This window comes from Mytilus trossulus, chromosome 5, assembly GCF_036588685.1.
Source record: "Mytilus trossulus isolate FHL-02 chromosome 5, PNRI_Mtr1.1.1.hap1, whole genome shotgun sequence".
NCBI lineage: Eukaryota > Metazoa > Mollusca > Bivalvia > Mytilida > Mytilidae > Mytilus > Mytilus trossulus.
The window spans coordinates 28,512,655-28,538,487 of NC_086377.1; the positions used below are offsets into that span (position 1 = coordinate 28,512,655).

Sequence of the window (25,833 nt, forward strand, 5' to 3'; positions counted from 1 at the left end):
TTTACAACATGTGCCACTGAACGTAAGGTATTGTCGTTATCATTCATGAAACATGTGCTACTGCACGTTAATTATCGTCCTGAATATATTTACAACATGTGCCACTGCACGTTAGTTATCGTCTTGAATATATTTACAACATGTGCTACTGCACGTTGATTATCGTCCTGAACATATTTACAACATGTGCCACTGCACGTTAGTTATCGTCTTGAATATATTTACAACATGTGCTACTGCACGTTAGTTATCGTCTTGAATATATTTACAACATGTGCCACTGCACGTTAGTTATCGTCTTGAATATATTTACAACATGTGCCATTGAACGTGAAGTATCGTCGTAAACATACAAACTTAGATGGAGTGTTGTCTCATCAGCACTCCTATCGCATCCTTTTATATCTATGAAACGTTGTCAACAAACGTTTTGCCTATAATTCTGTAAGATTTTTTGGGCCAATTGTTTCCTGTATTTTAAGGGCTATATTTTACGTTGAGTAACATGAACATGTTTCATGCATTTTCAGGGCTATATTTTATGATCAGTTACATGCACAATTTGTCATGTATTTTCAGGGCTATATTTTACGTTGAGTAACATGCCCAAGTTTCATGTATTTTCACACCTATACTGTACATCCAGTTAAATGCACATATTTCTGTTTAGTTTATGACGATTCTTTATTTCAGTGGCACACGTTTCGTGTTTTTGTTAGGATTATACATTATTTTCAGTGGCGTATGTTTCAAAGATATAAGAATATGTGATATGAGTGCCAATGAGACAACTCTCCATACAAGTCACAATTTTCAATAATGTTTACAACGACACTTAACGTTCAGTGGCATTGCTTTTTTGTTTGTTAATGACTATACTTTTAAGTTACGAGTAAATGTTTCTGGTTTGTTAAGGACTACTTTACACTCAGTGGTATATGTTTCGTGCATGTTCTGGACGAATCTTTACTTTCAGTGGCACATGTTTCATGTTCATTCAACAGATAGGGCTATACCTAATGTTCAGTGGCACATGTTTCATGTTTATTCACCAGGGCTATACTTTACGTTCTGTGGCACATATATCATGCTTATTCACGAGGGCTATACTTTACGTTCAGTGACACATGTTTCATGTTTATTCAACAGGGCTATACTCTTAACGTTCAGTGGCGCATGTTTCATGTTTATTCACCAGGGCTATATTTTACGTTCAGTGGCACATGTTTCATGTTTATTCAACAGGGCTATACTTAATGTTCATTGGCACATGTTTCATGTTTATTCACCAGGGCTATACTTTACGTTCAGTGGCACATATTTCATGTTTATTCACCAGGGTTATACTTTACGTTCAGTGGCACATGTTTCATGTTTATTCAACAGTGCTATACTTAACGTTCAGTGGCACATGTTTCATGTTTATTCACCAGGGCTATACTTTACGTTCAGTGGCACATGTTTCATGTTTATTCAACAGGGCTATACTTAATGTTCAGTGGCACATATTTCATGTTTATTAACCAGGGCTTTACTTTACGTTCAGTGGCACATGTTTCATGTTTATTCACCAGGGCTATATTTTACGTTCAGTGGCACATGTTTCATGTTTATTCACCAGGGCTATACTTTACGTTCAGCTGCACATGTTTCATGTTTATTCAACAGGGCTATACTGAATGTTCAGTGGCACATGTTTCATGTTTATTCACCATGGCTATACTTTACGTTCAGTGACACATATTTCATGTTTATTCAACAGGGCTATACTTTACGTTCAGTGGCACATGTTTCATGTTTATTCAACAGGGCTATACTCTTAACGTTCAGTGGCACATGTTTCATGTTTATTCACCGGGGCTATATTTTACGTTCAGTGGCACATGTTTCATGTTTATTCAACAGGGCTATACTTAATGTTCATGTTTATTCACCAGGGCTATACTTTACGTTCAGTGGCACATATTTCATGTTTATTCACCAGGGCTATATTTTACGTTCAGTGGCACATGTTTCATGTTTATTCACCAGGGCTATACTTTACGTTCAGTGGCACATGTTTCGTGTTTATTCAACAGAGCTATACTTAATGTTCAGTGGCACATATATCATGTTTATTCACCAGGGCTATACTTTACGTTCAGTGAAACATGTTTCATGTTTATTCAACAGGGCTATACTCTTAACGTTCAGTGGCACATGTTTCATGTTTATTACACAGGGCTATAGTTAATGTTCAGTGGCACATATTTCATGTTTATTCACCAGGGCTATACTTTACGTTCAGTGGCACATGTTTCATGTTTATTCACCAGGGCTATATTTTACGTTCAGTGGCACATGTTTCATGTTTATTCACCAGGGCTATACTTTACGTTCAGTGGCACATGTTTCATGTTTATTCACCAGGGCTATACCTTACGTTCAGTGGCACATGTTTCATGTTTATTCACCAGGGCTATATTTTACGTTCTTTGGCACATGGTTCATGTTCATAGACCAATTGACGTTAAAAGCACAGGCACTTATTTCTATCCATTGGGAGATCCACTATCAACGTATATATACACAAGAAGGTATCCATCTACCACTTTTCACCTCTCCGCTTCCAACCTGTATTTCTCTGTCATTTCATTCTCAAATTTCTTGTTCCATACACCATTTAATTTATGAAAAGAGTTTGTTTCAGATGATATACATTGAATTTGTATTTATCCTTAGAGTACCCCTTACCTCTAATATAGAAATAAATGCCTGTGCGTAAAAGTTAGCGACTACAGGTCAACGTACGGCTTTAAACACATGCAATATTAATTTCGCATAGCAGGCTTTGCAATGCATCAGCCTGATAAATGTTAATCAATCCAAGCAAACTACTAACGGCTGGATTTATTTGACAAGAGTTCACTCTGAAATGTCTCGCTTGCTTTACTGACGATTAATTTAGGTTGAAAGTATAGAAAGTAAAGTTTTACTACAAGCATCAAATAAAACTAACAATTCTAAAGATCCATAACAATGAGGCCAAGGTCATATAAACCTGACAGACCTTTACGTCTTTTAATCATTACATACACCAATATATCTGACCTATTGCTTATGCATGGTAATCGAATGCAGACCAAAACACAAAAACTCAGGATTAAAGAATGAACCACAAAAAATTAGGTAAATGCAAGATGAAACCTGTCATATTGACATCACCCCTTACAACTTGAATTAAGAAATAATTCATGGGGGCTTGAATATATCGTTATTTTACCACGGGTTGGCCCTTTATGACAAATATTTTACCCTGAGCGATAGCGAGGGGTAAAATATCGGCATAAAGGGACAACCCGTGGTAAAATCTAGATATATTCAAGCCCCCATGAATTATTTCGATTCTGATAGGACAATAACGGCATTTTTTTTGGATCGTAGCGCTCTAGGTGGAGGCCATTGTTTGCCGTTCCCATAAATTAACGCACTTTTAGATTGGCGTTAAAGAACGGAGCAAACAGAATACGTGACATGCTCAAACTATTCACAAAACTTATTTAGATAGATTTGGATGAATTTTAATGATAACTTACTTAAATGTATTCTATGTACATAAAAAAAATTGGGCTTATACCACATTTTAGCATCGTTTGTTTACGTTTCCTTGTTGTGATGATTTTCGGTATCAAAAGCGTGTATTTTCCCGTAAAATGCTTTAATTATAACGTCATCATTCTATGACGTCGGGTACTTCATTCATAAATAAACATATGACGTGGGAGTACGATCGGAACAGCCAATGCAATATATTCATATTTTACCACGGGTCTGTACTCAAAGCGTTTGAAGGACGTCATGTTAGAATCCTTCCATACACCACATGTAGTTGACCTACTTCCTATGGTATATGAGAAACACACCTAATCATGTAATAGTAGCCTTGACCACTGAAGACCTGTTGGTGAAATTCTGCTGTTGTTTGTTATTGTCTCTTTGACACATTCCCAATTTCCATTCTCAATTTTATGTACACGTAGACGTTGGCTAGCAGAGAACCGATTCACAAAATATTACTCAAAATAAGTGAGAATTTGAGGTTTAAACCAGTATGTCTTCTTAGGTGTCTATCTATATATAAATAAATTACAACGCTCACTAAACATCCACCATATTTATGACTATTTCAAGGTTTATCTCAAAATACAGATTTATATATACGGATATATTATGTGCTTACATGTATGTTCTAACATTTACTCAATCTTTAACAACTATTAATTTATTACTTCAAATAAATTTTTTAATACAAAATTCATTTTAACGAGTTTTACCCAAGTTTGTATTCTAAGTTGTCTTTTTAAGTCACAAATTCCAATAAATTCTGCAACACATGCATTACATTATTGTGGTTTTACAGGCTGTACATGTCTTGTAATGTGTTTCTGTAAATTACAAATCAGATTAAAACTTTTACCACATACATGTACATACAATGTATCTCCTATATATGTGTTCTCACGTGTCTCTGCACATTTCTAAGATAACACTAAGACTTTTACCACCAACATCAAAATAATGAGATTTATCGACTGTATTTGTTCTCATGAGTCTCTGTACATTTTTGAAGTTACTAAAATCGTTATCTCCAACATCACAGTCATGAGATGTAACTCTTGTATGTGTTCTCATGTGTCTCTGCACATTTCTAAAATAACTAAAACTTTTATCTCCAACATCTTCGACATGAGGTTAATCACCTGTATGTGTTCTCATGTGTCTGTAAATTACACCGACGACTAAACTTTTAACCACATACGTCGAATGAATGAGGTTTATTACCTGTATGTATTCTCATGTGAATCTGTAAATAATGACGCCGACTAAAGCCCTTACCGCATACACCACAGTCATGAGGTTGATCATATGTATGTGTTCTCATGTGAGTCTTTAAATCCTTCAGCCGACTAAAGCCTTTACCACATACATCGCAATCATGAGGTTTATCGTCCGTATGTGTTTTCATATGAGTCTTTAGACTATCCGGCCGAGTAAAGCCCTTACCACATACATCACAATGATGAGGTTTATGACCTGTATGTGTTCTCATGTGATACCTTAGTTTACTAGACTGACTAAACCCTTTACCACATACATCACAGCTATATGGTTTATCACCGGTATGTGTTCTCTTGTGAATTTTCAAACTACTCGACTGACTAAACTGTTTACCACATAAATCACAGGCATGAGGTTTTTCACCTGTATGTGTTCTCATGTGTGTCTGTAAATTACCAAGACGACTAAACCCACTACCACATACATCACATTCATAAGGTACATGTATATCACCGGTATGTGTTCTTTTGTGATTCTTCAAACTACAAGGCTGACTAAACCCTTTACCACAAACATCACAGTCATGATGTTTATCGTCCGTATGTGTTCTCATATGATTCTTTAAATTATCCAGCCGACCAAACCCTTTTCCACACACATCACAGCCATAAAGTTTATCGCCCACATGTTTTTTCAGGTGATCTTTTAAATCATCCAGCCGACTAAATTCTTTACCACAGACATCACAGATATATGGTTTATCACCTGTATGGGTTCTCTTGTGATTCTTCAAACTACCCGACTGACTAAAGCCTCTACCACATACATCACACACATAAGGTGTATCCCCTGTGTGTGTTCGCATGTGAGTCTTTAAACCACCGAGCCGACTACAGCCTTTACCACATACTTTACATACATGCAATGTATCACCTGTATGTGTGAGCATGTGAATGTTTAAACTACAAGGCTTACTGAACTCTTTACTGCATACATCACAGGCATGAGTTTTGTTTCTATTTGTTCTCAAATGAGTCTTTAAATTATCCAGCCGACTAAAGCCTTTCCCGCATACACCACAGTTGTGAGGTTGGTCACCTGTATGTGTTCTCATGTGAGTCTTCAAATCATCCAGCTGACTAAAGCTTTTACAACATACTTTACAGCCATAAGGTTTGTTCCTATGTGTTCTCATATGAGTCTTTAAATTACCCATCCGACTAAAGCCCTTCCCGCATACACCACAGTTGTGAGGTTTACCACCTGTATGTATTCTCATGTGTTTCATTAAACTGCCCGACTGACTGAAGCCTTTACAACATACCTCACAGACATGAGGTTTGTCATGTGTATCATCTGTTTGTGTTGTCATACCTTTTGTTGTTAATTACTGGTTTAACTAAACCTTCAACTAATCTAAAACTGGAGTTGTGTGTCTCTTTAGATAACTGTAAAAAGAGCATAAATATAACAAAAATAAGTTTACGCCATAAATATAACAAAAATAAGTTTACGCCATAAATATAACAAAAGTTACTTAAATGTATTCTATGTACATAAAAAAAATTGGGCTTATACCACATTTTAGCATCGTTTGTTTACGTTTCCTTGTTGTGATGATTTTCGGTATCAAAAGCGTGTATTTTCCCGTAAAATGCTTTAATTATAACGTCATCATTCTATGACGTCGGGTACTTCATTCATAAATAAACATATGACGTGGGAGTACGATCGGAACAGCCAATGCAATATATTCATATTTTACCACGGGTCTGTACTCAAAGCGTTTGAAGGACGTCATGTTAGAATCCTTCCATACACCACATGTAGTTGACCTACTTCCTATGGTATATGAGAAACACACCTAATCATGTAATAGTAGCCTTGACCACTGAAGACCTGTTGGTGACATTCTGCTGTTGTTTGTTATTGTCTCTTTGACACATTCCCAATTTCCATTCTCAATTTTATGTACACGTAGACGTTGGCTAGCAGAGAACCGATTCACAAAATATTACTCAAAATAAGTGAGAATTTGAGGTTTAAACCAGTATGTCTTCTTAGGTGTCTATCTATATATAAATAAATTACAACGCTCACTAAACATCCACCATATTTATGACTATTTCAAGGTTTATCTCAAAATACAGATTTATATATACGGATATATTATGTGCTTACATGTATGTTCTAACATTTACTCAATCTTTAACAACTATTAATTTATTACTTCAAATAAATTTTTTAATACAAAATTCATTTTAACGAGTTTTACCCAAGTTTGTATTCTAAGTTGTCTTTTTAAGTCACAAATTCCAATAAATTCTGCAACACATGCATTACATTATTGTGGTTTTACAGGCTGTACATGTCTTGTAATGTGTTTCTGTAAATTACAAATCAGATTAAAACTTTTACCACATACATGTACATACAATGTATCTCCTATATATGTGTTCTCACGTGTCTCTGCACATTTCTAAGATAACACTAAGACTTTTACCACCAACATCAAAATAATGAGATTTATCGACTGTATTTGTTCTCATGAGTCTCTGTACATTTTTGAAGTTACTAAAATCGTTATCTCCAACATCACAGTCATGAGATGTAACTCTTGTATGTGTTCTCATGTGTCTCTGCACATTTCTAAAATAACTAAAACTTTTATCTCCAACATCTTCGACATGAGGTTAATCACCTGTATGTGTTCTCATGTGTCTGTAAATTACACCGACGACTAAACTTTTAACCACATACGTCGAATGAATGAGGTTTATTACCTGTATGTATTCTCATGTGAATCTGTAAATAATGACGCCGACTAAAGCCCTTACCGCATACACCACAGTCATGAGGTTGATCATATGTATGTGTTCTCATGTGAGTCTTTAAATCCTTCAGCCGACTAAAGCCTTTACCACATACATCGCAATCATGAGGTTTATCGTCCGTATGTGTTTTCATATGAGTCTTTAGACTATCCGGCCGAGTAAAGCCCTTACCACATACATCACAATGATGAGGTTTATGACCTGTATGTGTTCTCATGTGATACCTTAGTTTACTAGACTGACTAAACCCTTTACCACATACATCACAGCTATATGGTTTATCACCGGTATGTGTTCTCTTGTGAATTTTCAAACTACTCGACTGACTAAACTGTTTACCACATAAATCACAGGCATGAGGTTTTTCACCTGTATGTGTTCTCATGTGTGTCTGTAAATTACCAAGACGACTAAACCCACTACCACATACATCACATTCATAAGGTACATGTATATCACCGGTATGTGTTCTTTTGTGATTCTTCAAACTACAAGGCTGACTAAACCCTTTACCACAAACATCACAGTCATGATGTTTATCGTCCGTATGTGTTCTCATATGATTCTTTAAATTATCCAGCCGACCAAACCCTTTTCCACACACATCACAGCCATAAAGTTTATCGCCCACATGTTTTTTCAGGTGATCTTTTAAATCATCCAGCCGACTAAATTCTTTACCACAGACATCACAGATATATGGTTTATCACCTGTATGGGTTCTCTTGTGATTCTTCAAACTACCCGACTGACTAAAGCCTCTACCACATACATCACACACATAAGGTGTATCCCCTGTGTGTGTTCGCATGTGAGTCTTTAAACCACCGAGCCGACTACAGCCTTTACCACATACTTTACATACATGCAATGTATCACCTGTATGTGTGAGCATGTGAATGTTTAAACTACAAGGCTTACTGAACTCTTTACTGCATACATCACAGGCATGAGTTTTGTTTCTATTTGTTCTCAAATGAGTCTTTAAATTATCCAGCCGACTAAAGCCTTTCCCGCATACACCACAGTTGTGAGGTTGGTCACCTGTATGTGTTCTCATGTGAGTCTTCAAATCATCCAGCTGACTAAAGCTTTTACAACATACTTTACAGCCATAAGGTTTGTTCCTATGTGTTCTCATATGAGTCTTTAAATTACCCATCCGACTAAAGCCCTTCCCGCATACACCACAGTTGTGAGGTTTACCACCTGTATGTATTCTCATGTGTTTCATTAAACTGCCCGACTGACTGAAGCCTTTACAACATACCTCACAGACATGAGGTTTGTCATGTGTATCATCTGTTTGTGTTGTCATACCTTTTGTTGTTAATTACTGGTTTAACTAAACCTTCAACTAATCTAAAACTGGAGTTGTGTGTCTCTTTAGATAACTGTAAAAAGAGCATAAATATAACAAAAATAAGTTTACGCCATAAATATAACAAAAATAAGTTTACGCCATAAATATAACAAAAGTTACTTAAATGTATTCTATGTACATAAAAAAAATTGGGCTTATACCACATTTTAGCATCGTTTGTTTACGTTTCCTTGTTGTGATGATTTTCGGTATCAAAAGCGTGTATTTTCCCGTAAAATGCTTTAATTATAACGTCATCATTCTATGACGTCGGGTACTTCATTCATAAATAAACATATGACGTGGGAGTACGATCGGAACAGCCAATGCAATATATTCATATTTTACCACGGGTCTGTACTCAAAGCGTTTGAAGGACGTCATGTTAGAATCCTTCCATACACCACATGTAGTTGACCTACTTCCTATGGTATATGAGAAACACACCTAATCATGTAATAGTAGCCTTGACCACTGAAGACCTGTTGGTGACATTCTGCTGTTGTTTGTTATTGTCTCTTTGACACATTCCCAATTTCCATTCTCAATTTTATGTACACGTAGACGTTGGCTAGCAGAGAACCGATTCACAAAATATTACTCAAAATAAGTGAGAATTTGAGGTTTAAACCAGTATGTCTTCTTAGGTGTCTATCTATATATAAATAAATTACAACGCTCACTAAACATCCACCATATTTATGACTATTTCAAGGTTTATCTCAAAATACAGATTTATATATACGGATATATTATGTGCTTACATGTATGTTCTAACATTTACTCAATCTTTAACAACTATTAATTTATTACTTCAAATAAATTTTTTAATACAAAATTCATTTTAACGAGTTTTACCCAAGTTTGTATTCTAAGTTGTCTTTTTAAGTCACAAATTCCAATAAATTCTGCAACACATGCATTACATTATTGTGGTTTTACAGGCTGTACATGTCTTGTAATGTGTTTCTGTAAATTACAAATCAGATTAAAACTTTTACCACATACATGTACATACAATGTATCTCCTATATATGTGTTCTCACGTGTCTCTGCACATTTCTAAGATAACACTAAGACTTTTACCACCAACATCAAAATAATGAGATTTATCGACTGTATTTGTTCTCATGAGTCTCTGTACATTTTTGAAGTTACTAAAATCGTTATCTCCAACATCACAGTCATGAGATGTAACTCTTGTATGTGTTCTCATGTGTCTCTGCACATTTCTAAAATAACTAAAACTTTTATCTCCAACATCTTCGACATGAGGTTAATCACCTGTATGTGTTCTCATGTGTCTGTAAATTACACCGACGACTAAACTTTTAACCACATACGTCGAATGAATGAGGTTTATTACCTGTATGTATTCTCATGTGAATCTGTAAATAATGACGCCGACTAAAGCCCTTACCGCATACACCACAGTCATGAGGTTGATCATATGTATGTGTTCTCATGTGAGTCTTTAAATCCTTCAGCCGACTAAAACTACTCGACTGACTAAACTGTTTACCACATAAATCACAGGCATGAGGTTTTTCACCTGTATGTGTTCTCATGTGTGTCTGTAAATTACCAAGACGACTAAACCCACTACCACATACATCACATTCACAAGGTACATGTATATCACCGGTATGTGTTCTTTTGTGATTCTTCAAACTACAAGGCTGACTAAACCCTTTACCACAAACATCACAGTCATGATGTTTATCGTCCGTATGTGTTCTCATATGATTCTTTAAATTATCCAGCCGACCAAACCCTTTTCCACACACATCACAGCCATAAAGTTTATCGCCCACATGTTTTTTCAGGTGATCTTTTAAATTATCCAGCCGACTAAATTCTTTACCACAGACATCACAGATATATGGTTTATCACCTGTATGGGTTCTCTTGTGATTCTTCAAACTACCCGACTGACTAAAGCCTCTACCACATACATCACACACATAAGGTGTATCCCCTGTGTGTGTTCGCATGTGAGTCTTTAAACCACCGAGCCGACTACAGCCTTTACCACATACTTTACATACATGCAATGTATCACCTGTATGTGTGAGCATGTGAATGTTTAAACTACAAGGCTTACTGAACTCTTTACTGCATACATCACAGGCATGAGTTTTGTTTCTATTTGTTCTCAAATGAGTCTTTAAATTATCCAGCCGACTAAAGCCTTTCCCGCATACACCACAGTTGTGAGGTTGGTCACCTGTATGTGTTCTCATGTGAGTCTTCAAATCATCCAGCTGACTAAAGCTTTTACAACATACTTTACAGCCATAAGGTTTGTTCCTATGTGTTCTCATATGAGTCTTTAAATTACCCAGCCGACTAAAGCCCTTCCCGCATACACCACAGGTGTGAGGTTTACCACCTGTATGTATTCTCATGTGTTTCATTAAACTGCCCGACTGACTGAAGCCTTTACAACATACCTCACAGACATGAGGTTTGTCATGTGTATCATCTGTTTGTGTTGTCATACCTTTTGTTGTTAATTACTGGTTTAACTAAACCTTCAACTAATCTAAAACTGGAGTTGTGTGTCTCTTCAGATAACTGTAAAAAGAGCATAAATATAACAAAAATAAGTTTACGCCATAAATATAACAAAAATAAGTTTACGCCATATATATAACAAAAGTTAAGTTTAATCACCAGACGAATACGTTTTGTCATGTGTCCCTTCAGTTAACTTTCTTGACTTAAATCGATTGCTCAAACATCACATATACGACATTTTTCATCAGTCTGTTTTCTAAAAAGGGCTTTTATAACGTCTCTTTAAGGCACCACCTCGACACATTATCTGGCAAATGTATGAGGTTTATCACCAGCCAGTGGTGAAAATAAATTGTCAACAAAAATAATCTAAAAATGTTGTTTTGGGGCATTTTGTAAGTTGAAACAGAGGTTATATGACATTGAAGATTAAAAGTTGTAGAATGCCTTCTGATCAATTTTTAAAGTATTTTTCAACGCAGGTCATTGAAAATGTATTTTTTCGATGTAAACAAAATAAAAGACTTATTGTATTGAAATGTGGATTCTTTCTTGGTTACACTTCTATTAAAAATTCAAATGACTAAAATAGACATATTGATTGATGGGGGATAAACTAATAAACAATGGTTTGTTATAATTAAAAGTTTTAAAATTTAAAACTGTTTGAAGCCAATTCCTGATAATAAAAAAAGTGACCTAAAATAAATCTGAATTGTTGATTAATTACAGATGATAATGGGAAATTTATAAAGTAGGCCTTACTTGAATACCTTTTACATATTCATATTTATATTCATCTTTTTAAAGATCTTGTTAATCCATTAACCATTTATCTTTCAGATATAATTGACAAGATCACTTTATGTAATGTAGATCAAAAGTTATAAGCAATAAATAAATCTATCATATCCTTATATACATCTAAAAATTTATTTGTGTATTCAATTATGAGGTCAAATATTTGTATATTAAGATGTATATTGCATGGTCTATAATTATGTAAGACCGAGGTTGATAAGTAAGTGGTCAATTTAATTGACAGTTTAGGAGGTGAGCTATTGTAATTAAAAGACTACTTTGTCTCTGATTGTTTAGTGATAATGGCAGTTGTCAATGACTAGTATTGTATCAATACTCAACTGCCTATAAATCAAAATGTTTTTTTAAAAAAAAGCCTGCACATCAACACACCTTAATGACATACACATTCTTGAATTAACTGCTCCAATAATATACCATTTTTTCAGTTTATAGAGTGAGTGAGAGAAGGTTTATATGTGTAGTATGTGCACATAAATGAGGTCTATAGGAACTATATTTCAGTGTAAATACATTTAGTTACAGTAGCTAACATGCCGTGTTAGGGAGGCCGATGCCTTAGTAGAGATTTAGAACAAGTTCTAATCTTTCCAAAAACATCAACAATTGTGTTTTAAAGAAATACGGTGTTGTTTCTCAATAATGTGCTGTTGTACAATACTCTGACATTGTACAATACTTGGCAATTGCAGCCTTTATTTGGTATTATTCAAGCTCCCAATAAAACCAAAGCGCTGTAAGCACTGTAGGCAGTTAACAAAAAACCAAGGCAAACAGAATACTGAAAACTGGCAATGTTGCTACATTTTTTTTTAAGATTTAAAAGAACCAGTGATATTGACTACAATTATGTTAATTTAAATGATGCATATGATTTAAAATTATGCAACAACAATAACCCTCAATAGCAGACAGACATAGAAAGGATCTCATGAGTTTCAAATTAATCAATGGATTTGGGAATCCAGAGCAACCATTCAATCTGATACCCCTTCAAGTCAAGATAAATATACGCATGCGACCAAAACAAACCGACTTGTGATTTGTAGCAAGGACTATATTAAATGTTAAGTAAACGACCTCCATTTCTTTAGTGAAGTACATTATCAAATATCAGTTTCATAACGGTGACATATGAGAAAACTCCACTTTTAGTTCTTATATGACAGAAATAAATTTATCGATCGGAATTAAGAGAACTCTCGCATGCTATCACAAGAGTGCACACCTGAAATGTCTCGCCTTCTTTACTTATCGTTGATATTATGTTGATAGTCCTAAGAATTAAGCTTTATCAAAAACTGTCACATAAACTTAATATTAACCAAGATAACTAAACAAAGACAACTGAACCATGAAAATGAGGTCAAGGTCAGATGAACCATGCCAGGCAGACATGTACAGCTAACAATGCTTCCATACAATAAATATAGTTGACCTATTACTTATAATAATAGACCAAAACACAAAACCTTAACACTGAGAAATGAACCATGGAAATGAAGTTGAGGTCAAATTAAACCTGCACGACTGACATACAGATCATAAAATATTTCCATGCACCAAATATAGTTGATCTATGGCATATAATATTAGATAAAAAGACCAAAACTCAAAAACTTACCTTTGACCACTCAACCATGAAAATGAGGTCAAGGTCAGATGACACCTGCCAGTTGGACATGTACACCTTACAGTCCTTCCATAACCGAATATACTAGCCCAATTGCTTATAGTAACTGAGATATGGACTTGACCACCAAAACCTAACCTTGTTCACTGATCCATGAAATGAGGTCGAGGTCAAGTGAAAACTATCTGGCGGGCATGAGGACCTTGCAAGGTACGCACATACCAAATATAATTATCATAAAATTATTACTTATAATAAGAGAGAATTCAATATTACAAAAAATCTGAACTTTTTTTAAGTGGTCACTGAACCATGAAAATGAGGTAAGGGACATTTGACATGTGACTGACGGAAACTTCGTAACATGAGGCATCTATATATAAAGTATGAACCATCCAGGTCTTCAACCTTCTAAATTATACAGTTTTTAAGAAGTAAGCTAACACCGTCGATGCCGCCGCCGTAGCAGCCGCCGCCGAATCACTATCATTATGTCGAGCTTTCTGCAACAAAAGTTGCAGGCTCGACAAAAACTGGGGAATTCCCTTTGACGTGTTTCTAAATTAATAAAAACATTAAATATAAATACTGCTTAATCTGATTTTCCGTGTTGTTAAAAACGCTTATACAAGTCAAGGGAAAGATCGAAAAATGAAAATTACGAAAAGAAAATAACAGGACAGTTGTTTAAATTGAATCCTTTTGGGTTTTTTTAACAATTTAAAGCAAGACAATATCAAGAATCTGAGATGTTCCTTCCTGTTTAGAATAAAACGGTTGACGTGAGGGCATGGCCATGAATTAATGGTATAGATCTACAGATTGCTTAAAAGCAATCGTATCCCAAAAAGAAACATGACTAGAAAAAAAACTTATTTTTAACATTTTTTAACCACTTATTAATAAATAGGACAATTACCCTGAACTCAATCTCAGCCCTTTTAAAGGAATTTTACATAGAAAAAGCCAAGATTTTCCACATAAAAAAATATTTTTCAAATGTTTGTTTTTTATGTTTGACATCTGGCATGAGAACAGTTATTTCGTAGTGCATTTCTTTTAGACAATAAATTCAAATTAAAAAAAATCGCACCTGCCCTTTCTCAAAAAGATTTTTACAGTGTGGTGTACTACCAGTGAGACTATATAATTATAGAAACTTCTACCAGCTCTAACTCAAAATATTGACAATTCTGTATTAAGGGGATGTAAAATTCAGTTTGACAGCTTCAGACGTGATAAAATTTGATCTTTTTGAACTGGACCAAATCACTACTTAACATAAAGATTCAGCACCCAATTTTTTTGTCGGTATAGTTTCGGTTTGTGCACTTTGAACTTAAGGACGCTGAACTATGGCAACAGAATACGCATGCTCGAAAATCCTTTCTGTGATTGGACAAAATGTTGTCATGGTGGGTTATTTGTTGTGTTTGAAAAAACGGCTCGAAATTATATCGTGATGGAAAGCAAGTGAAAAACTATAAATATTTGAACTAGATGTTACAAACACTTATATCTTTATTAAAATAATGGTTTCTCCAATAGCTCTTTGGATCCATGACAGCTGTTTATTCGGGACAATTATATAATTTTGCCATGACTTTAAGAACGCACCTACGCATGTGAGATTTTCGCGGGGTTTTGGTGAATGTAAACAGAAAGATACTACTTACACTACAATAGTTTCTAGCTTTGTTAACCATGAATTAAGTTTAATGTAAACAGTAGTAAATGTATATTTGTTTCTTGTTATTTGCACTGGATTTTTTTTACAAATATTTTTTTAGGTGTCATCACAATATTCTTATATATAATGTCCTAACACTAAATATAACCAGACTTAGTAAAGAATTTCTTGTAGTTTCATTCAGATGGAGATTGTATTAAAGAGGTCCTGCATCATTAAGTCATTGTGCTTCTAAAGGTTATCGAAATGATAGATTTAAATATATATATATATATCATTGTATATACTCAAATTGAAATACGTCAGATATCTTTTTTAAAGATATTTCTTGTTTGACATGTAATTAAATCCCCCTACTTAATATTTCATGCATTTAATATCAAGAAATAAATTGGGAAAGTGTATCAAATAAAACATGCAAGTTATACACTGTTTACACTAGGGACTATATTCGTAGACAACGAAAACAGACAACGAAAACCAAAGGAAGATAACTGTGTCCTTGGACCATCTAACACAAAATTCTAAAACGCAAGTTTCAGTCAAATACCATGACAACTGTAACGAATTAAACAGCTACATGTAGTCGTGAAACTATGAAAAGAAGTGTGTTTGTTGCCCTTCATTCCAGAACGTTTGGTGCGATTACACACAAACTCAATCTAAGCCATCACTTACTGATATCATGGAACCTTGTGGTACAATGCATACAATTAAACCTCAACTATGTACGTTGATAGCCTTGATAGTGTAAGTGTGTTTTCGGGAAAAAAAATCCATGGATAGAAACAAGTGCCTGTGCCGGAAACTACAAGAATGCTGTTTCTTTTAAACCTTTTTGTCCTTTATTTCTTCATAGACCGAAACAAATATTACTGTAACCAGAGGCGGATTTAAGGGAGGGGGGGGGGGGGGGGGCTGGCCCCCTTTTTGGGAAAAAATTTGGTTGCTCAGTATATGGGAATCACTGAATCGTGAGTGGAGAGGGTCCCCTCTTAGGTCAGTCACTCAGTGGGCCCCCACTTGTGAAAATTTCTGGATCCGCCACTGGTAACAGTCATGCAAGGTCAATCTCATAGGCGTCACATATGCATATCACTTTGATAGACCAAACACCTGTCATGTCATTGCATGTTATTCCATCGTAATACTTAGACATCATGGAGGGGGGATAGTAGGGGTCCTAATCCCGAAATCCCGGCCTTAAAAACACGAAATCCCGAGGTCCCGAAATTCGAAAACAAGAATTCCCGTATCCCGAAAGCCGAAAGGGTCAATCCCGAAACCCCGAGCTTAAAAACACCCGATCCCGGAGTCCCGATAAAGGTCCTACATCCCACCTCATCATTGACTTGGGGTGAAGGTGGGAGTCATTTACATTAACTATGGTAACAGTCATTCCTTAAATGTTATTCTCTTTGCAACGTAGTTATAGTATAGTTATCAAATATGTGCTTTCTAAGTTTCTTCATTTTTGAATACACTTACTTTTATCTTCCAGGGAATATAAGTAAGGGGAGGAAAACCAATGCTAATATGCTAGGAAGATCTTATTCGAAGCTGTTGGGATTTTACCATATCAAACGACTAAACAACAGAGCCTAGTCGAAAAGTAAATCGTATCTTGCCATTGGTTTAAAAAAAATACGTCAAAATGACAATTATATTTTTTATCCATTTTATAATTTTAAAATGTAGAGTGTACATACAAGTTCTTGTTTTTATTTTTTACTATCAATGTTGAACCGAAGACTACATTAATATAGTAAAAATAAGAAATATCCGATGAAAAGCGCTGGATGTAAATGATATGAACCTGCAGAGTCTTATATTATACTTAGGACTATAAATTGCCCAAAAATTACACATCTTACACTGCCGTTAAAATGAGAAAACTAATGATGTAAATATTTACAAAATAATGAACGAAAAACAAATATGAAACAGAGAAACCAACGAAAACCGCTAAATTACAGGCTCCTGACTTGGAAAAAACACATACAGAAAGATGGGTTATATGCATGGCATCAGGCGCCTGGGCTATTGTATTCCAATATAAGAACAAACCATAAAAGTCAGTTGAAAAAGGCCCAACCCCTCATCAGATGGATTAAAAAAGAAACGATAACTAGCAAAAAAAAAAAACACAGACTGTACTATATATTCTCTTTGCATTTATTCAATAAACAAGATAGCTATATCCTTTGACCACAACATGAGATATATTCCAGGCGAGAATCCAGTCATTTTGAAAAGGAATTCCGCCCTAGGAAAACTCCTTGGATCTGCCAATGATTTCGCTGGTTTCATTGTGTCTAATTTTTTTATTTGAGGAAATAGGTAGTCAAATTATTTGTAGGTTTTGTTAGCATAGATTTCAAAATTGTAATCTCAAAACAGGAAGATGCATGCTAGAAGCACTATTAACATTCAAAAGGCTAGGTCTAAAATTATAACACATATTGTATGTGCATAGTTTGTTAAACTGGATTTTCCACTTTACTTTTAAGTTATTTGCTGCAATTCTTAATTATTTTTGTGTTCCAAGAATTGAAGAATACAAGCCCTGAAAACAAACAGCTAACTACTTTTTAATGCAATTTGTGTCTCTTATAGCATATTATGAGCAGGTCCACTTCCTAGGTTGTGAAGCGCATCTGCAATGATAAACATGAGTTACCATTTAGTTACATTGGTATCATTTTGATCAACTATTTTAAATATGAAGGCACAAATAACACTTTAAGTACAGTATGTATGTGGTACAGAATATTCCTGTAACATTTGATTCTATTTCCTGTATTCTTGAAAAGTGAGACCATATGTATTAAACCTACACAGCTACTTTTGCATAGGTACTAAAAAAATCTGTTAGAGTGGACATTTACTTTTAATTTTCAGTACTATTGTGTTACTATAAAATTATTGTCATATTTAGGGAGCTACCATTTGATTTTAAGGGGGGGCTAGGACGAAAAATTTTATCTATTTTTACAGCTGTAACCTTTGTCCTGCCTTTTCATTTTTCACTCTGTTCGGTCCTGCCTTTTTTTTTTTTTTTAGTTTATCCTGACTTTTTTTTACCTAAGTTGTCGTCCTGACTTTTTTTTTGCAAGTGTCTCATCCTGCCTTTTTTTATTCAAAACTTCTGTCCTGCCTATTTTTTCAAATTTCATTCTAGCACCCACCCCCACCCCCGGTGACCCCCCATAAAAATCAAATGGTAGCTCCCTAAGATACATGTTCCTGTACCTGTATTTTAAATCAATGTTCGTAATTTTCAATCTATTTTGAAGATCTGTAAGATAAATAATTTAATAAAAGTATCACATAAACTTTATATTGTTCATGGAACAAAACAAAAGTCAAAGTCTAACGATACCTGCCAGACGGACATGAACACAAATAAATACAATTATTAAAACCAACAAAAAAATAAAACCTTAACATTTTCCAATGAATCATTAAAATAAGTTCAAGGTCACATAATAGTCGTCTTGCCATATGAGCTAATGCAGTTGACCCATTATTTATGGTATTAGAGATACAGATTTGTGTTACATATTCATTTTCTCGTTTGAATTGTTTTACATTTCAGTTTTCGTGGCCTTTTATAGCTGAATATGTGGTATGTGCTTTGTTCATTGTTGAAGGCCGTATGGTGACCTGTAGCTGTACATTTCTGTGTCAGTATTTGGTCTGTTGTGGAGAGTTGTCTCATTGCCTATTATACCACATCTACTTTTTTTCTATATTGAACACGAAATATTAACCTTGATCTTGGATACCAACCATTAGGGAACAAATCATTTAACTTCAAGGAGGGGGTACATGTATGGGATTTTTTTTTTTTTTTTTTTTTTAATTCTGATACCCATTTTGATGGAGAAAAAAAAATCTGGTCAAGTAGATTACAAAAAAAAAATATTCTGAAAGCAGATTTCTCCCCCAACTTAAAGGGTTAAATTTAATACTAAAAATAAATAATGTGATTGATAAATGTACGAATGACCCAGTTGTATCTTCCCAGCATAAAGTCGTAGTACGTATAGTACAGAACATTTGTGTATCGCATTATCTCTAGAGCCGACATAAAAAGATCAATGTAGGATAAAAAAAAATGATTTCATATATAGCTTTATCACAGAAACCCCTATCCCCTCCCCTCTTAACTTAATTTGGGGAAAAATGATTGACCAAGAAGGATATATATACAAAAAATGCAGCAATTTTGACCACCCCTCCCTAAATAATTTGAATTAAGTTTTTTATCCTTCATTGATCGATTTTGTAATGTCGTCTCTTGTCTCATCTTATACATGATCCTACATGAGAGTGCGCCGAAATAGAACGGCGATTCAGAATAAAGAAAGAAAATCACGATAACGTTAGTTTCATTTCTTGGACTTATATTCTCTTGTTAGACGAACAAGTAAGTTTTTGCATATGGACAAAGCACATTATATATGATATACAGGGACAGAGAAAAGCCTTTTTTTGAAAGGGGGTCCCAACCCACAATAAAGGAGGGGGTCATACTATATGTCACTTTACAAATGCATAGATCGTCAAAAAAAGGGGGTTCCATGCCCCCTGGATCCACCACTGATAGATCGTGCTAGATATCACAATACCTAAATTGTACTCATTCAACAAAAATAGCAGCGGGAATCCTACAAGTTTAAAGAGATGATTTGTTGAATTTATGATTTAAATATTATATTTAGGTCACATTCATATCGGAATCATAATAAGACATACAAAATAATATTATGGATAGTCCAAATAATTATGACGTCTTGCAAGTCTATTTTTTTGTAGGGACCCCTACAACATCGTGTAAAACATTGTTGTAAAAGGGAAGAATATAGATGAGAATGAATAAAAGTTTTCTTACATATGTTGTAGCTGTATAAAACGCCTCTTATTATGCATTTTATGGAGCTTATCTATAGTATAAAACTATTTATTGTAAAATATGTTGTTGTCATGATAATGCAGAAATATAGTAGTTAAGGCCTCACTGTAGTTCTGTTTATTTGCCCCTTTTTACAAAACTATATTATATAGCAATTTTACCTGACCATATATCGGGAAATAGGTATTTAGTCGGATCTTAACACGTACTTGTGATTTGTTTAAACCGGTTTTCGATAAAAAAAAAAAATATACGAAGAAATGTCAAAATGTTTAGGACTTAATTAAATCCGTATTTCGGTAAGATTGTGCAAGCATACGATTTTTATTGCGTCTTACACTTTGAGAAGCGAATAATCTGTAACTACTGTATTCAAATATTCTGTAAAAACGTTAATTTTGAGCTATGAAAGTCAAGTGGCTCGAGAATTTTTCTGAGGAAGTTTTAAAAAAGTGCAAAAAAATATTTTACAGTGGGTTAGCTTTCATTAGTCTTCACTATCTATAGATTAACAACTTTTGGTTATATTTATAATTCAAAATCATCATTGAAGGTGGAGCACGATTGCGCAGTTAATTAATTATATGGATGTGCCATTTGTATGATGAGTGACATTCCGTGGTATAATGTGCCAATCCGAAAAAGTTATACGAGAATTGTCTCCCCTTAACAGGTTCATTTTTTTATAATTACTAGAACAGACCCGCGAAATCGCGGGCATATACAGCTTGTGAACTGTTGTAGGATGATTTTTTTTGTAAAAGATATTATGTACTGAGAATTACATAAAAGGTATCTCCCTTTTTCCAAAGTCCGATATTTGTTTCCTTTCTGTTAAATTCAATTATATTCGTGTTTCTGGCCTACGACCACAATTATTATTCTCCTTTGCTATACAATGCTTCTTTTGGTAAAAGTCAAATCAAATTAAAAATTTGCACCGTTTCAAACATGAAATAAATGTAACTGCTTATATAAAGACCATTATTAGTCTAAAAAATATGCTTCTATGACAATCCATCAGTGCTTTTTTAGAGCCTTTTTTTTAAAAATATGCCAATGGTAAGATTTGAATCATGTATAAATGACTAATACCGACTAAGGCTAATTTGAGGGGTTGTCTATCGGAGGGGTCCTGATCCCGAAATCCCGGGCTTAAAACCATGAAATCCCGAGATGCAGAATTTAAAGAAATTCATATCTCGAAATCGAAAAATATATTCCCGGATCCTGTAAGGATCAATCCCCAAATCCCGATCGGAGGGGTCCTGATCCCGAAATCCCGGGCTTAAAACCATGAAATCCCGAGATGCAGAATTTAAAGAAATTCAAATCCCGAAATCGAAAAATATATTCCCGAATCCCGTAAGGATCAATCCCCAAATCCCGAGCATAAAAACACCCGATCCCGACGCCCCGAAAAAAATCTAGCCTCCCTCTTATCTCTACCTTACTTTCATGTTTGCCAAATCACTATTTTCCCTTTTAACAATAAATTATATATAGACATTAAATTTACCTGACAGAATACAGATAGTCTCTATATACGAAAGTAGTATAATCGTAGTTTACATGTAGATAAACGCGAAAAATATTTGTCCTCTCTAAGGGATATAATTGTTGTGATTTTGCGATCTAAACACCATTATATGGAGAACGCTCTAGATTGGTTGTACTTGTGTCACATGTTTTACTTATCTTAATATAAATGCAACTGGTATAACCCCTTGAATAGTAAACATTAAAAAAAAAACAGTAGACAGAATACAGAGATTCTCTATATATTAAAAAAGTATAATCGTATACGTAGTTTACATGTAGATAAACGCAAAAAATAATTGTCCTCTCTAAGGAGGTATAATAGTTGTGGTTCTTGCGATCTAAACACCATGATATGGAGAACGATCTGATTGGCTTATCTATTTTTCTTTTTTGTTATCTATCATACGATTGGTTGTATTTGTGCATGTTTCAAACAGGAAGTCTTATCTATGAAAAAAAGTCAGTCTGATGACGGAATCATTTCCGGACTCCTTTTTTGTGTTTTTTCTCCCAAAATAGCTCAATCTGAATAATCATAAGAATGGATGACAAATGCGACTATGCATTTTACCTATAGGACACAGAGGCATAATGATTGATTTATTGTGGAAGGAGGAGAAGCGACACCCAAAATGAGGTCTTCTCGTTTAATAGTATAGATGTTTAGGTTTCTGATCACCCTGTATAACCCCGATACAGATGAAACCGGACGTTGACGCGTTCGAATCGAACACACCGTGTAACACTGAGTTCTGACAATAAAAAATAATACTTTTAAAGAAAATACATTATCTATTCTTCAGATATTTTGCTCCAATATATTCTTTGCCATACAACTCATTAGTTATTAAAAGTTTTTTTCAAATATGTGACATCTTTATATACAAACATTAACAAACGCACGACGATATCAGTGATAAAACGTGCTAGGTATTTTTAAATCTTCAAAAATTAATGTTTCTCGTACCACATAGCTTTTTAAACATACATTTGTGAAAATTTCATATTTGAAATTAACAAACTTATTAAGATCGTATCTTTATGTTGTGTCTAGAAAAAGAAAAGTACACGTTTTAAATTGTCATTATTTTCATGTTGTGTAAGTTTCGTTGTCATTACACCTTTTTGTACTGTACGCTTCGTTGACAACATATTGCGTTTGTCAATGAATTTTGCATGTATTAAATTATACTTTGGTATGATTATAACCAATATGCATGTTAGAAAAAATAATTTGCCAATGTTTCATGCAGACAGCAACACATAATAACCGTGGTATTGTTGGAACACTCGTAGAAGCACTTTGTGCATGTAAAAAAATCCTTATATATACGAAAGTGTAAATTGGTAGCAATAAGTAAAATCACAAAATTATTGAACTCAGAGGAAAATCAAATCTGAAAGTTCATAATCACATCGGAAAATCAAAGGACACAACACATAAAAAACGAATGGACAACAACTGTCACATTCCTGACTTGGTACAGGCATTTTCAAATGTAAAAAATTGTGAATTAAATCTTGTCTTATAGCGCTAAACCTCTGACTTTATACGACAGTCCCATCAAATTCTGTTATATTTTCAATGATGCGTGATCTAAACAGACATAATAATTTTAAAGGTTTAAAGATTGTGCTTAACTTGCTCGAACATTACAGTCTTTCTACTGTGATGGCAAAATCTAAACGATTCTTAATTCTTGTTACTTACACCTTAATATTTACCCACCCATATGCATTTCATTCAAATTTTTGACTTATTTTGGAGAAGACAGAAGGGACCGTATTTTTTGGTTGCTTAAATAAAGTTCACTTGCAAATATGTCATGCGTGTTTATGATAATCATATAAGTAGCAACACATATTAAATGTAGGTCCTGGAAGGCGGCCCTCAGGAATTAAGCCAGAGAAGTTTGGACTGCCACTGGATTAAATGAGGTAAATTGAATAAGGACACAAATGTTGCCTTTCAACAGGCCATTTATGGACCTCTCATAAAGTTTTTGCAAGGGTTTGCACAGTGTATTAGCGTGGTGTTCTCTCAACACCAGACATTGGACCTAATGTTTCCATTCGGATTGGACGTGATTGCGTACGTTTACACCCCACACAAACTCAACGGTTGGCCAACTTCAGTCAGGTTTTACTGCCGGTCGGAGAAGAAGACCAAAGTGACCATATCTAATAGTATATATCCCAGTCATCATTCACAAAATTCTTTCATTAAATGAAATTAAAGAAAAATAAAGATTGGCTACAATGTAGAAAGTTTTGCTGTACCTGTTAAATTAAAACATCACTTAACATTATTACAATTTAAGCATACTTATGAGAATTCATAAGATCGTACATTCTCTTGATACTGATTCCTTAACTATTTGGCATTGCACAAGTTCATACTTTTTTTTAGCAAACGATATGGTATAGGTTTTCCTCATTGTGAAATGTTTTATAAATATACCCATTTCATTTAAACTTAGGTGGAAAGTTGTCTCACCGGCCATCACACCACATCTACAAAGCTTTAGATGTAAAAAATAAAAATAAATAAATAAAAAATTTAAAAAAAGCAATTGGAATGCCGTGTAAGTCATTCGGTAAACTAAGTTCAACGAGATCCTATGTCTGCTTTCGTCTAGGCGAATCTTGACAAACATCGGTATTTGAAAGAGCCTCAAATTGTGAAAAGTAAGTCATTAAAGTTTGATTGACTGTACTATACTTTCTCTGGAATATATTTTTTAACTGTTCATTTCATCTGGAATAACTTTGAAAGTCCCAATTTTCAATAGAAACATTCCTATCTGATGTAAGTTGGTTAAACATTGAAATTTTGGCTTTGTATGACTGATATTTTAAGTTAAGTTAAGTTATACTGTAAAAAGATCAAAATTTACAATAAAATACAGAAAAGGAGTCGTCGAAACCATCTCAAATACCGTGACAAGACTCAGACAAGAAAGTGATTTGTGAGGGTTTTTGTCAACGAACTGTACAGTGATTATTTAAAAACGCACAACGAACGCGACACATTTGATGGAACGAACAATACAGTTAAAGACAACTTATTTAGTATGATATTGCGTTTATTCTAAGTTCTACGGAACATTTGAAGGCACGCAGTAATGCAACGTATAGTTATTTATTATTGCCTAAGGTATTAATACGCAAATGTGTATGTACAAAAAGATATTCAGCATTGTTTTTCTCATAAAACGTATGAAATTGCACCATGTCTGTGCGTTTTGCATCGAGCAGTTTTATCAAACGGTCTATGCAATATCTAAAACTTACAAAAACTGTTATTGAATAAATAAACTATCATGCATATTGACATGTTTATATTTCATCGTATAAGTTCTAGGAAGGCAATCGAAATTGTCATCCCAAATGTTGTCCTGATTATCGCTTCGAACGCGTCAACGTCCGGATTCATTTGTATCGGGGTTATACGGGGTGCTGATATAATTTTGAATAATTACAAAATGAATCAATGCAATATATTTCAGTTTTTGTTATTGATGTATCAAAACAATTGATGTACGAATATAATTTCATAAATTTGAAACGTTTAAAATTTTTACATACCAATATAAAGAACTTTTTATCATTTTTAAAATAGACTATGAATAAAAATTGCAAGAATTGACTTCCCTTCATGATAGATTGATTGGGAAACGAGCCAGAGTTATC

General features: G+C 34.3%; 3 protein-coding genes across 3 annotated transcripts in view; 1 reads left to right on the plus strand and 2 right to left on the minus strand.

Moving 5' to 3' along the window:
* Positions 1 to 4,220: 4,220 nt before the first annotated feature.
* LOC134717821 (zinc finger protein 208-like) lies at positions 4,221 to 9,045 on the minus strand. Its single transcript, XM_063580315.1, has 2 exons — positions 7,579 to 9,045; positions 4,221 to 6,205 (listed from the first exon to the last, which is right to left on the minus strand). Exons 1-2 carry the CDS (start codon positions 8,968 to 8,970, stop codon positions 4,787 to 4,789), a joined length of 2,811 nt encoding a protein of 936 aa, XP_063436385.1. The 5' UTR covers positions 8,971 to 9,045; the 3' UTR covers positions 4,221 to 4,786.
* A 1,301-nt stretch (positions 9,046 to 10,346) lies between these two features.
* Positions 10,347 to 17,230, minus strand: LOC134717822 (zinc finger protein 235-like). The gene is made up of 2 exons (XM_063580316.1): positions 17,169 to 17,230; positions 10,347 to 11,592 (listed from the first exon to the last, which is right to left on the minus strand). Exon 2 carries the CDS (start codon positions 11,514 to 11,516, stop codon positions 10,347 to 10,349), a length of 1,170 nt encoding a protein of 389 aa, XP_063436386.1. The 5' UTR covers positions 11,517 to 11,592; positions 17,169 to 17,230.
* A 2,826-nt stretch (positions 17,231 to 20,056) lies between these two features.
* LOC134717823 (zinc finger protein 91-like) overlaps positions 20,057 to 25,833 on the plus strand; it is a 34,087-nt gene continuing 28,310 nt past the window's right edge. The window contains exon 1 of the mRNA XM_063580317.1: positions 20,057 to 20,112. The gene's annotated coding sequence lies outside the window, so the exon portion shown is untranslated. The remainder of the gene's footprint in view (positions 20,113 to 25,833) is intronic.

Excerpts from the sequence above, each read along its gene's own strand:
- LOC134717822 (XM_063580316.1), bottom strand. The coding sequence starts at position 11,516 with ATGACAACACAAACAGATGATACACATGACAAACCTCATGTCTGTGAG.
- LOC134717821 (XM_063580315.1), bottom strand. The coding sequence starts at position 8,970 with ATGACAACACAAACAGATGATACACATGACAAACCTCATGTCTGTGAG. Across the intron at positions 6,206-7,578 it reads ATAAACCTCATTCATTCGAC|TTAACAACAAAAGGTATGAC; the intron begins GTATGTGGTTAA and ends TTAAACCAGTAA.